This window comes from Chiroxiphia lanceolata, chromosome 5 (assembly GCF_009829145.1).
Source record: "Chiroxiphia lanceolata isolate bChiLan1 chromosome 5, bChiLan1.pri, whole genome shotgun sequence".
Classification (NCBI taxonomy): Eukaryota; Metazoa; Chordata; class Aves; order Passeriformes; family Pipridae; genus Chiroxiphia; species Chiroxiphia lanceolata.
This window is the reverse complement of record NC_045641.1, coordinates 730,130-743,971: the sequence shown is the minus strand read 5'-3', so window position 1 is coordinate 743,971 and position 13,842 is coordinate 730,130. Positions and strand designations below refer to the sequence as shown.

Below are 13,842 nucleotides of genomic sequence, written 5' to 3'. Positions count from 1 at the left end.
CCCCACCCCCTGCTGTTGCTGGTAAATATATTTCTAATTTACTGTCTTCGTGGAGGCCACTTGCAGAGTTTCTCTCCTCTGCTGAGCATTTGTGTGTGGGAAGTTTTACAAAACAGGAGTAATTTCTGCTGAGTCTCATCTCGCTGTCTAAAAACATTTAGTGGTATAATTCACTGTAGTCTGTACTCAGTGCTGTGACATCCTGCTTATTTAGGATGCCAACTTTATTAGTGTAATCTTATTTCCTTTTAATATCATGGCTGTTTGATTGACCCTGGATGCCATCCCACCTCGTTCCCCTATTTGACATTATTTATTGTTGCCACTAAGTGTTTCCTCAGCCCTTGGCTGGTGTGTGATGGTGGCATAACCATGGTAATTTTGATTAATTAAAATCATGCAAATCAGATGTCATAAAGCAATATTAATGCTACTAAAACGTGACATCTCATCCATTCCCACGGTCCAGTAATTTTACGGTTTAAATAGAAAAGTTCCTGTCAGTCTGTTAAAATTCATGCTTTTCCCGAGGATCCCAGTTTGAATAAAACACTCCAGAACTACTTTTGGTTTACAGCTCAGTTTAGCCTCTGTATCTGTAATTGTGTCCTGACATTCACAGGTCATTGGCATCGTTTAGGGCTTGGCTGATTAATTAAACCACCAGCTAAAGGAAGAAATCCTCCTCCCTGCTCCTGATTGGCTCTCGGTGGGGCTGGTTGATCAATGGAAATTCCTGCCTTTTCTTTTTTTTTAAACCCGTCGTTTTCCCAATTGACTTTAACGAGCAGCAGGACGAGGGAGGGAAGCCTCGAGGGGTGACCGGGGGAAGGACCGGGCTGCAGGATGGACCTGTCGTTGGAAATTATGGATGTTTTGGGCCCTGGGAAACGATCTGTGAAACGTTTGGTTTGGAATCGTGGAATGACAGAATGGTTTGGGTTGGAAGGGACCTTAAAAAGCACTTAATTCCACCCCCAGCCATGGGCAGGGACACCTTCACTAGGTCACTCCAAGCCCCGTCCAACCCGGCCTTGAATGTGATAACAAAACCCCTTAGAAATTAAGTAAAACGTTTTCTTTCTATTTGTTAATGTTCAGACTCCAGTTGAAATCCTCCTTTTCCTCTCCTTTGTGACGCTGATGAAGCCCTGCACCTTCTCCTTAGAGTTTTCATCGAACCTCCGTTAAAATTGCGAATTAATAAATTTAGTTTCACTAAATTAATCCTTGTTTTATTTTTGCATTAGACCGAAATGCAAAATTGATATATTGATGAGACTTTTTCATGGTTAATGACCGCTTTTTCCCCAGCCAAGAAGGTGTAATTTTTATGTGGTTTTCAGACCATTTTTAGTCCACCACATTTCCCCAGATTCTCATTTCACGGCCACATTCAATTCTTGTCTTTTCCTTCACTGGGTTGCTTAGACTTTTTCCTACTTTTTGTGCTGTTTCAACCAAAATAATTGCATCCTGCCTCAGGATCTTGTTTTCTGTGGGAAGCATGATACAGATTTCCATACAGCCCCAGAGGAATCCACAGTATTTAAATGCAGCTCTGCGCTTGCTAATAGAAGGGAAAATGCTAATTTTTTATTAACCAGTTAAAACATGGAGGCAGCCAATGTGGCCTCCTAATCCTATTTAATGTACTATTAACTTTAGTTTGTTTGACAACTCGGAAGTCCTCTGTGTGGCAGAGTTTTTGCTGGAATGTGGGGGGATTGTGAGCTCGTCCTGCGTGGAGCTGGAGGCTGTGGTTGCCTGGGAACAGCCAAGCGTTGGGATCGTGGTTTGGGAGGCTGCCAAGGCTCCGTGTGTTGGACAAATACTGGCTGGATGATCATCAGGGGAGTGGTTAATAAATTATCAACATTGTCCATGATTTTTTTTTTTTTTTTTTTTAAATTAAAAGCCAGTGAGTGGAGGAGCAGCTTCTTCCAGTGGCTCTCTCTTGGGTGGCTGATGAGGTCGTGCTTGGGGGGGGTGTCTCCAGCTGGGCCAGTTGTGTGAAGGCTCTGGAGCCATGTCCATGACAACCCCGTGTCCGAGGTCAGTGGCAGCAGAGGACTGGGGTCGTTCCAGCCTGAGAACCCCAAACCAGGGGATATGAACCCCTTTGAGCAGCTCTGAGACAAAGGGTGAGACAAAGAACAAACCGACTCCAAACTGACTCAACAGCGACAAGTGTTGGGGAGGTTTCACTCCAGGATGGATCAGCGGGTGAGGGCCGAAGGAACTGATGGGAAAAAAACCAGAGCAGTGGGGTAATTCCTGAAGGAATTTGAAGTATGGAGGAGTGATGAGTAGGGAGTAATAATGTGTTTTTGCTCAAGCACTTATTATATCAGGGAAAAGAGATTAGCGAGAAGGAGCTGTCGAGGCCGCCTCCACGGACGTCCTCGGTGTCAATGTGGAGAGCTCAAGACCAAATAAACTGATCCGTGGGTGTAGCAGTTAATGGAGAGCAGGAAAATTTATCAGCTGGAAAACAATTTCTGGTGAGGTTTAACCACTGCATTTTGAGGAGAGCAGGTGTGCCCGTAACCATTGCGTTTTTGGAAGTCCACGTCTGCCTGACCTGTTTTAGGTCTTAATTAAGAGAGAGTGGATGTGAGAGGTGGGATTTGCCAGAACTTCAGCTTCTGGAAGGGCTGTGGGAGTTGCATGTGGAGAGGGGGAGAGCTGCAGTGCTCTGGGAGCCAGGAGAGGAGCTGGGCAGGGGAAAGGATGGAGATGATGAGTTGTGGCCTTCAGGAGAGCGTGGTGGTGCTGAGGGGAGGAGGGAGAACTCTCCCAGGCTGTAACTTCATTCAGGGTTAGTAATTTGAGGAGGATCTTGGCCAGGAGGTGGATGTGGGTGTGGTGACACCAACTTGGACCGTGGGGTCCAGCAGGTCCTGTTGCTCCTGGAGGGATCAGGATAAACACCGGAGGGGGTGACAAGGGACACGCTGACAGTGATGCCTCCCAAGGGAAACCTTCCACCCTAAATCCTTTGGACTTAGGGGCTCCCTGGGCTGGAGGGTGTTATCTGACAATCTCCAGCTTCCTTTCTTGTCCAGGAGATTGTGTGTGGTATCTGAGTGTCTGTCAGCTCTTTGTGCGTGTTTTGGGGTGGGGAAAAGGGAAGCTGAGGGGAACCAGTGGCCTTTCAGCCTCACCTTTGTCCCTGGGAAGGTGATGGAGCAAATCCCGTGGCAGGCACATGAAGCTGTGCTGTCAGACAGGACGGGGGGGACTGGGCTCCCTGAAAAGGCCTGGGGGATCTCAGAGACCCCAGACCTGGTGCTGGCAGCACCCCTGGGCCACGGGGGTACTGAGCACCTCCTGGGGGTGATGGAGAAGGTGAAGGGAGAGACCCTCCCGTGGCTGCCTGGTGAGGTGGGAGAGAGGATGGAGCCAGGATCCTCTCGGAGGTGCCGTGATGGGACAGAGGCCACAAGTTGGGGACAGGGTTATCCCCCCCGAATATCAACGAGGAATAAACCCCCAGTGGAGAAGGATCAGTGGGATGATGCCAATAAGGAGCATGAAAGGGAGGAACCTGAACTGCTCTCTAAACCCGTGCGAGCTGAATGGGTCAACAGCAGAAAGAGACTGGGGGGGGTTCACAGAGAAATTTAATTCCTTATGGATCATAAGGATCATAAAGATCCACAAGGACCTAAACTTACATTCTGGCAGGAAAAAGCCCTTCAGCAGAGGGGGGTTGGACACTGACCAGGACCCTGAGAGGCTGAGGGGTCTCTGCTGTGGGCAAATCCATCGTTTGCCCACCCCCAGCCCGGGGCCAGGCCGGGCTTTTCCTCCCTGGTGTGAGCCCAATGGAGCTGCACAGGGAACACATTCCGGGGGGGTCAGGAAATAACCAATTCCTTGCCCTGCTTTGACTCCCCCGGTTTCACTCAACTGCCTCCTGAGCGCGTCTCAGAGACCCTTCACTGCTGGTGGGTGTGACGGGACAAAACCCGGGAGCTTCTGTAGGGAGGAAAGGATCCAGCCCCAATGAGGCTGGTTGTCAGCCCCGCAGGCAGAGTGGAGGTTAATGCAGGGGGGGAGAGGCTGTAGCTCTGAAGGGAAGAGCAGGAGTGGAGCGTAAGCCAGGAGTTATTGCCGCAATTAGCGGCGGATCCGGGCCGGCTGCTCCGGAGGGGCTCGCCCGGCGCTCACAGGGCTGATTTGTGGTTACGACTATGCAAGTGCGGGTGCCCGGGAGACCAATTTGGAGTCGATTTGGAGCAGATCAGTGGCGGTGTGGCTGATGGAGATGTCCTATCTGTCACCTTGTCTCGTGGCGTTCGCATCAGTTCCCAAGGAGACCACACCTGGTGTAGTTTCCCTGGGTTTGTGGTGTTCCTGCCTCAGCCTTTCCCAGCCTGGAGAGCCTTGGCTGTTTAGCTCAGCCTCACACAGGTGCCACGTGGATGTGGATTTTTTTTTTTCTCCCTTATCTGCACTTTTTTTCCACGTCTGGTGTGGCCTTTTGGGAAAGGGGAGCTGGGAATGCAGGCGGCTCAAAGCTGTCGGCGATGGGCTGAGCCAGAGAGGGGGTTCAGGGGACCAAACATCACAAATGTAAACCCCAAAGTGGGGTTTGGGGGACCAGATATCACAAATATAACCCTCAGCAGGGCTTGGGGCACCAAACATCACAAATATAAACCCCAGTGAGGTTTGAGAGACCAAATATCACAAATATAACCCTCAGTGAGGTTCAGGGGACCAAATGTTACAAACATAAACCCCAAAGTGGGGTTTGGGAGACCAATATCACAAATATAAACCCCAAAGTGGGTTTGGGAGACCGAATATCACAAATATAAGTCCCAAAGTGGGGCTTGGGAGACCAAATATCACAAATATAAACCCCAGAGAAGGGGGTTCAGGGGACCAAACATCACAATATAAACCCCAAAGTGGGGTTTGGGAGACCAAACATCACAAATATAAGCCCCAGTGGGGTTTGGGGGACTAAATATCAGAAATATAAACCCCAGTGGGGCTTGGGGCACCAAATATCCAAAATATAAACCCCAGTGGGGCTTGGGGCACCAAATATCCCAAATATGAACCCCAAAGTGGAGTTTGGGGAACAAATATCACAGCAATAAACCCCTGGTGGATAAGGATCAGTGTGGATGATGCCAATAAAAAGCATTAAAGGGGGAAACCTGAACTCCTTTAATGCCTGAGCAACAGGGCAAACTGAGTGTGTCAACTGAAAAGAGACCTGGGGGTTTCATGGAGAAATTTAATTCCTAATGGATCGTGAGGATCATAAAGATCCATAAGGACCTAAACTTCCTTTAACCCCTGAGTTCTTCATTGACAGCCTGATCCATAAAGATCTTGCTGATTGATCCATGAAATCTTTCAGGATCAGGTGGCTGGGATGTGTTAGAAATGACTGGTTTGCAGTAGGCTGAGTACAAAAGCTGCAGAAGGAGGATGAAATACGTGACCTGTGGTGACAGTTTTTTCCATATAATTAAAAGCAGGAGTGGGGTTATGAACAAAGGAGTGTGTGTGTGCAGGGGCCATAAATAAGAGCCCAACAAAGCCCCACTGGGCCACACGAGTGGTTTGTGGTCTGGCTGGCTCAGTGTCCACCTCTGGCAGTGGCCAAAGGACGTGTTTTTCAGGGAATGCCAGTTCCTGCAGTCCCTCCCCTGCCTCCACAGCTGCTGGTTTGGGGTTGGTGGGAGCTGCACCCCCGTCTTCTCTTTTTATTTTCATATTTTTTCAGAGAGCAGATTCAACCCGGGCCCATCCAAATAAATTATGTTTCAATTAATTCACGTGTAGAGGTTTTGCAGGTAACTGTTTAACAAGAGCCTGTAGTGACAGGACAAGGGGGAATGGTTTCAAACTGAAAGAGAGTAGGTTTAGATTGGATGTGAGGAAGAAATTCTTGCTGGGAGGGTGGGGAGCCCTGGCCCAGGTTGCCCAGAAAGCTGTGGCTGCCCCTGGATCCCTGGAGTGTCCAAGGCCAGGTTGGAGCCACCTGGAGTAGTGAAAGGTGTCCCTGGTGTTGGAACTGGGTGGGCTTTAAGGTTCTTTCCCACCCAAACCCTTCTATGGTTCTAACTGAGGAATAATGCCAGATTTGGAAAGCAGGGAGCTGTGTCCTCAAAGGAGTGGGATCTGCCAGTCTGAAAAGGAATGGAGTGGTCAAAACAAACCCAACTCCAAGTGCCACATGCATTAGTGGGAAGCACTAATGGGATGCCTGGAGGTGGAGCCAAGGGAATAGTGAGCCGAGGTGAGGACAATATTTTCTAGCTGTGTCTGACAGCTGGGAGACAGATGCTGGAATCTTGCCTCTGGCTCTGATTCTCCACTTTAAAAAGCGGCTTTGAAACTCCAAGAGGGTGTTGGAAAGAGCAGCAGAAATGATTTGAGGTCTGGAGAAAACACAATACATTGAACGATGAGCCTCTCCTGCTCACCCTGAACGAGACTGAGAGGTGACAGTGTGAAATGGGAGTTTGAGTTTAGCAAGAAACTGAGTGTTAAAGAACTGTTCATTGTTCCAGAGAGAGATACAACCAGAAATAACAACTGTACTGGGAGTTCAAACAGGGGAAATCAAACAAGAGCTAAGGCACACCTTTTCCTTTCACTGAGGGTGAGTGTTTCTTATTCATTTATCCAAGGCAAGTGTGGTTTCCATCCTGTGATGCTTTTTAGGCTCACGTTTTCAGGGAACCATTAGGCAAATTCAAGGAATTCAGTTCCTTATGGAAGTTACTGGTGGAAGTTTTGTGGGTCAGTGATGATGCTCAGATGAGATGGTCTAGTGGGCCACCTTGGCTTTGAATTTACTGAACCAGTGCTTTTCACTTCTTTCTTCCTCTCTATATTACAACTTGATTTTATTTCATAAAATCATAGAATTGCAGAGCCATTAAGGTTGGAAAAGCCCTGAAAGATCATCCAGTTCAACCTGTGACCAGGCACCTACCTTCCTATAAAAAGTATTGCAAATTGCCACATCCACTCCTTTTTTGAACACTTCCAGGGCTGGTGACTCCACCATTTCCCTGAGGAGGTTGTTCCAATGCTTAACCACTCCTTCAGTGAGGAAATTTTTCCTAAAATCCAATCTGAACCTCCCCTGGCACAACTTGAGGCCATTTCCACTTGCTCCTTTCCACGGGGAAGTTCTGTATCTCTGTTGGTGTTTGTTGGGACATTTTTATCCAATTATTATGTCTCAGTCCTGATGCTGCCTGAACAGGAGGTCTTATTCCTCTTAATCCAGAAGAATCTTTGCTCCACACGCCTTTTTTCAGCCCTAAATAGAGCTGAAGCTTCCCAGTCCTCATTTTCCAGCTGATCCCAAGGTGATTGTGGTGTTGCAATGAAACAGGAATCGTGCCCAGGTCTCTGTGGGGAATCAGCATCTCTTTAACCTCAGGTTCTCAGTGGGATCAGCTTGATTTACAGGTCCAGCTCTTCTACATTTCCCTCTGTGCTGCTTTTCCTGGAGGAAGAGTTCAGGAATTGGCTGGAACCACCTGGTGACGCTGCTCTCCCCGTGCAGGTGGCTGCTGGTGAAGCTGTTGTAGCTCTGTGTCAGGGGCAGCTTTTGCCTGAACCAGTCACTTGGAGTTAATCAGGAGCAGAATCTCTTTAAACATTCATTTTAAGCTGCGTTTTGTCAGAGGCAGCTGCTCCTCTGGAAGCTCTGGGACTGCGGGATGGGCCGGCTGTCAGAGCTGCTGCAGGGTTGTAACACAGCAACTCTTGGGGCCCTTAATTTTTAAACAGGAGTGACTGGATGGTTTCCTGTCTCAGTGGCTTCTGGGGGTGACACAACATCCAGCAACAGACAGGCTCACAGAGAGCAGCCCTGGAAAACCCAAGGAGCCCAAATCCTTTGTTGTCTTTGACACATCCCCCTGCACCGAGAGCTTCCTGCTGGGAGCTGAGACCCTCCCTCCTGCCCTTTATCTGGTTTCCTTTTGGTGGAGGCAGCTTCTCCCTGGTGTTCAGCACGGCGGATGCAGGGCCAGAGTTTTCCTCAGGAGGTGACCTAAGCCCAGAATTCCTGTTGTTTTGCCAGCACACACAGCTTGCTCTCCAGGCTGGTCCCAGTTTGCCTTTGGCCAGCACTCAGTGGACAGATTCCTCCTCTCCTCCACTGACCTGTGGGTGGTGGTTGCTCTTCCCTGGTCTCTGCAGAGCCCGACTCCTTCCCTGGGCCAAGGGAAAGAGCTGCCATGGTGATGTTCAGCCTGTCCCACAGCCCCTGGCTGGGTTGGGAGTGGGTTTCAGGGGTTCCTGGTGGGAGCCATTCCCAGTCAGGACTATCCCATGGCTCTCATCCCTTCTCCTGCTGGCCCACAGGTGAGGTCAGGAGGATCCTGTGGGATTTCACACCCTGAGAGGGGACCAGGGAATCTGCTCCAGGTCACAGGAAGAGCTTGTTGCTGAAACTGCTGCTTAAGGGGTAGGTTTTGAACGAGTAATCCGGAAAAAAAAAAGCAGGAATCCGAACATAATCTTTTAAGAAAAGGTGGAATTGTCCCCTGGGCCTGTTTGCTTTGTGCACAGTGTTCCTGTAGCTCTGTCCCAGTGCTGGTGTCCCAGGAGCTGTGCCTGGCTCCGTGCCCTGTGGGTTCCTCAGGGACAGACACGGTGCCTTTGTCCTGTGCAGGCCACCCCGTGCCTCTGTCACCTTTGCCTTCTTCCACTTTACCTTTTTCCTGTTGCTGTTGTTTCCTGACAGACGGGGCCGCCAGCCCTGCACGTGACGAGGAGGATCTGGATGTGCTGCCAGCTCAGGAGTGTCAGAGCAGCCCTTTCCACACTAATCACTGGGCTGGTGAACCCCCCTTGTGCCAGGAAACCTGGCTGGCCTTCACCTTTGTTTGCTGCCTTCTGTGTTGGTTCCCCAAGGGAGCACTTGCCTCTGGAATTTCAATCCATGGCAGCAAGGGACGGTGCTGAAAGCACTTTGGGAGTGTGTGAGCTGGACAGCCTTGCTCTGGGACTTGGGGTTCCCTCCAGGCTCTGCTTGGAGGTGTGAGGGTCTGCAGGGCACAGGTGGCACTGGGCATGGGCCACTGGCATGGATGGGGAGCGTTAATTCCTTCTCTCCTTTGCGTTGGCATCTGCTGCAAGGAGCCCATCCTGCAGCTGATCCTCACGGGAGGAGCTCCAGGACTCCCCCATGGGTGAGTCCTGCCTCAGTTGCCTCACCCACTTTCCATCAGGCCCCCCCTCCCTCTCCCTTGGCGTGTTTTGATGGCCTCAGTGCCCTGGGGGGTTTGCAGGGTTGTTCACTTTTTCTGTTCCCATTCAGAGGCAACTCCCGTTTCTGAAGGAAACCTCCCTTTTGATGGATTCCTCTGCTCCGTGTGCTTGGCTGCTCCATCACTGTGCAGGGGCCTCTTGGAGGCTGGTTTTTCATTTCTGCCATGCCTTTACTCCGAGTTTCTACCGTGATCTTATGAAATGCACTCCCCTGCTGCCTGCAGCACGTTACCTTTTCAGCTGCTGCTTTTTAATTTCCTTTCAGCCCTTTCTCGTTTGTGTTGCTCGTCGATGAAGAATTTGGGGCTTTTTTTGGCTCTTAAGGGCTTGCTGAATGTAAGTTCTTTATTGTTATTATTGCAGCTGAATAGATTGAGCATTGAATAGATCTTGCCTGTCATCCTGTGCATTGCTGAGGGTTGAATCCGAAGCTCTGAGCTCTTTTTTCCTTCGAGAAGGAGTCGTCCGTGCTGCCGAGGAGCTGCACTGCTTCCCTTCAGGAGTTGTTCCTGAGGCTTTGATTATTGTGATCAGAGCTTTTAATTGTGTGGAAGAAATGATCCCTTGTAACTGCAAACTGCAAACCAGAGTGAGCAGCTTGTTCTGAAAGCTGCTCCCACCCTGCCCTTCTCCGAGCCCCAGGTGCCTCCTTCGGCTCCTCGTGATCCCTCATGGATCATGGGATGGTTGTGCTTGGATGGACCTTAAAAACCATCTTATTCCACCCCCTGCCATGGGCAGGGACACCTTCCACTAGCCCAGGTTGCTCCAATCTGGCCTTGGACCTTCCAGGGATCCAGGGCAGCCACACTTCTCTGGGCTCTCTGACCTCCCCATCCCCCAGGAAGAATTTCTTCCTGATGTCTAATCTAAGCTCTCATTTTGAAGCCATTCCCTGTGTTCTGTCCCTCCAGGCCTTTGAAAACAGTCTCTCTCCATCTTTCCTGTTGGCTCCTTCAGGCACTGCAAGGCCACAATTAGGTCACCCCAGAACTTCTCCAGGCTGAACAATCCCAGCTCTCCCAGCCTTCCCTCCCAGCAGAGCTGCTCCATCTCTCTGATCCTCTTGGTGCCTCCTCTGGACTCTCTCCAGCAGCTCCATGTCCTTGCTGGGCTGTTCCCCAGGGCTGGAGGTAGCTCTGCAGGGTGGGGGGGTCTCACCTGAGTGGGCAGAGGGGGAGAACCCCTTCCCTCGGCCCGTTTTTGGTGCAGCACAAGTTTAGTTGCAGGATTCCTGTTTGGAGGCAACGGTGTTTGGAGAAGCTGAGCCACAGGAGCCATTTCAGCCCCAGGTTGTGCCCACAAAGGGCTGTGCAGAGCTGTGACCTCTCAGCTGAAGTCAACATTTTCTTCCTGCTGCTTTCAGAGGCAGAAGAAGCCTCTCTGCGGGTGCAAGTGTTTTCTCTCTTAAATATGGAATGTTAACACTCCCCCGAGTATGACTGCAGTACAAAGTTGAGTCTAAAATTGAGTAAGTTTAGGCCTGGAGCTTCCTTCAGCCAGTGCTTGTCCCTGCCAGGGCTGCTTTTCCCACCAGCTACACATTTTCGTACTCAACAACGTAATGTGACAGCGTGGAAGAGTCCTAGAGGCTAAATAAGCAGTAGGAAGGTACAGACACCGCTTATTTTTTATTATGGTCCCTGAAAGCATGATGCATATTCTGCTTCTCTTGGAGGACTGAAGGAGGGCAGAGCTGTGTTTCTCAGAGGTTTTTAACTCCTGGTTTCTCACCCTGGCTGCCTGTCCCTCAGATCCTGAGGCAGGACAGGCCCCAGCGGGTAGAATTCCAGTTCTCTGACATGGTCAGCGATGGAACAGATAACACTGACCTCTGTTTGCAGGACAAGTGCTGCCAAGTGCAAATTATCCAGGCTGGATTGAAATGAGCTGTAACATCAGCTCCGTGGCTTTGTGCCTCCCGGGCGGGTGGCACCGTGTGGGGTGACATGGGCACCCTCCCTCCAGGTGCTGCTCACTGGGCAGAGCTGTTTGATTTGCTCCCAAACATTCATTTCACAGGGTGCTGTGAAGGGGATGAGGGACCAGAACGGCCCTGGGGTTGCATTAACTCAGGGGTGGGCTGGTGGGCAGGTGAATGTTTGGGTGCTGCTGCTGCCCGGTGAGGGTCCTCCTGCTCCGGTGGGGTTTGGTGTGGCTGTGGCTGGAGCTCTGGTGCTGTGGGTCTGTTGCAGCTGCTGGAAGTGCTGCTGGACATGTGGAGAAGGCGGGATGGGATCCATAGAATCACAGAATCAGCTGGGTTGGAAGGGACCTCTGAGATCATCAAGTCCAACCCTTGATCCAACCCCGCCGTGGTTCCCAGCCCATGGCACTGATGCCACATCCAGTCTGTCCTTAAACACCTCCAGGGATGGAGAATCCCCCACTTCCCTGGGCAGCCCATTCCAATGGCTGAGCACCCTCTCTGCAAAGAAATTCTTTCTAATATCCAACCTAAACCTCCCCTGGCACAGCTGAAGACCGAGCCCTCTTGTCTTGCTGATGGTTGCCTGGGAAAAGAGACCACCCCCCCCCGGCTCCCCCCTCCTGTCAGGGAGTTGCAGAGAGTGAGGAGGTCTCCCCTGAGCCTCCTCCTCTCCAGGCTGAGCCCCCCCAGCTCCCTCAGCCTCTCCTCCCAGCACTTGTGCTCCAGTCCCTTCCCCAGCCTCGCTGCTCTTCTCTGCCCCTGCTCCAGCCCCTCCAGGGCCTTGCTGAGCTCAGGGCCAGAGCTGGACACAGCACTCCAGGGGTGGCCTCACCAGCGCTGAGTCCAGGCAGGAATCACTTCCCTGGACCTGTTGGATGCTGTTCCTGATCCAGGCCAGGATCCATTGGCCTTCTTGGCCACCTGGCCACACTCGGGCTCATATTCAGCTTCCTGTCCATCCCCACTCCCAGCTCCCTTCCTGCCTGGCTGCTCTCCAGCCCCCTCTGGCCCAGCCTGTAGCACTGCAGGGGTTGCTGTGGCCAAAGAGCAGGACCGACCCTTGGCCTGGTTGAACCTCATCCCATTGGAATCGGCCCAATTCTCCAACCTGTCCAGTCCCTCTGCAGAGCCCTCCTGCCTTCGGGGTGACCCACACTGTGTGTCTGTCAGTCCATTGTCTGTGTTCAGGCCTCGGCTGCTCAGCACCTTCCTGGACAAGGTGTGTGGGTCCGTGTGCCTCCGGTGTCCCACGGAGATGGGAGCTGGGGGAAGAACAAGAGTGGGGAGAAGTGTGGAGACAGAAGAGTCACATCATCCGTTGATGAGCAGAGCAGGGCTCAGCCTGGGAATTCCACAGCTGCTGAGGAGCACAGCAGGGCAGGGGATCATGGTTGGCTTTGCCTTCCAGAAATCGGGAGCATTAAACTGGGCTGACAGGCTTTGAAATGAACCCCTCAGCCAAGACTAAACTGTCTTCTCAAGGTGGAGGAGGAGTGAACCAGGAGGAAACAAAGTGATGGGACCAAAGGAAGGCTGGGGGCAAAATGCAAACCCAGGGGCTGGGAGGGGACACGGTGGCTGCTGTCAGGGACAGGCTGTTGCTGGCTTGACATCCTCTTGCCCTCTTGCTCTTCACCCTCAAGAGCAGATGCTCCCAACAGCAGCATCTGCCACCATAGAGGGGACATGGACACCAACCTGGCCCTGCAGCCACTGGGAGAGCAGCAGGAGGAAACACAGCCTGAGGGGATGGGATAGAAATGTTGGATGACTTGGGTCCTGAGGAGGAGGAGAAGTGGCTTTTGGTGCCCGAAAACCCGCTGTGGGCACGGGGTGAGGTGGGCAGTGTGACTTTGTGTGAGGGAAGCAGAGGGTCCTCCTCTCTCCCCCACTGGTGCCTCCAGTCCTGGCAGAGGTCCGGTGCTCCGTCATCCCTCTGTTTGCACACCTCTGGAATGGTGGAGAAACCAACAGAAAAATCGACGGAGAAATCTTTTCACCCCGTTGGGAGATTTTTAAATGAGCTTTTGCTGCCATAAAAATTCCTGGACGCTTCTCATATTCCACTGGTCTGAATCCACCTGAACCCCACAATGTATGTTAAGGGGGATCTACCAAGTCTCATCCTTCTCTAACTCCGTTTTCCCCCCTCCCATAACGCCCTGACGCGGAGCAGACCGCGGCATTCCCGTTTTAATCCCTCTCCCTGCTCCTGCCGGGCTGTTCCTGGTGCAGGACCCCCCTCCCTGACTCCCCCGCTGTGTCTCCCACAGAAGTGTCTCCGGCTGAATCCCGACGTTCCCGTGTGGTGTCCAAGCAGCGCATCCTGTGCACTCTGAACCACAGCCTGAAGATGTGCTCAACTACGGGCTCTTCCAGCCGGCCTTCAACGGCAGGGCCGGCAAGTTCCTGGACGAGGAGCGGCTGCTGCGGGAGTACCCCCTGAACCCCGACACGCCCGTGCCCTACCTGGAGGTAACCCCCTGCTCGAGCAGATTAAATTCCATTTCTGGTTTATTTTTCCCTTCTTTTATTTATTTTTCTCTTATTTTGTTTGTTTTCTCTCATTTTGTTTTATTTTGCATATTTTATTTTATTTCTTATTTTTTATTTTATGTTATTTTCTTATTTTATCTTATTTTATT

At 51.4% G+C, this 13,842-nt stretch overlaps 1 protein-coding gene across 1 annotated transcript in view; it reads left to right on the top strand.

Moving 5' to 3' along the window:
- SHANK3 (SH3 and multiple ankyrin repeat domains 3) overlaps positions 1–13,842 on the top strand; it is a 242,417-nt gene that overhangs the window by 18,152 nt on the left and 210,423 nt on the right. The window contains 3 exon segments of the mRNA XM_032688085.1: positions 13,471–13,504; positions 13,507–13,545; positions 13,548–13,672. Of these exon segments, the coding sequence (XP_032543976.1) occupies positions 13,471–13,504; positions 13,507–13,545; positions 13,548–13,672 (198 nt within the window).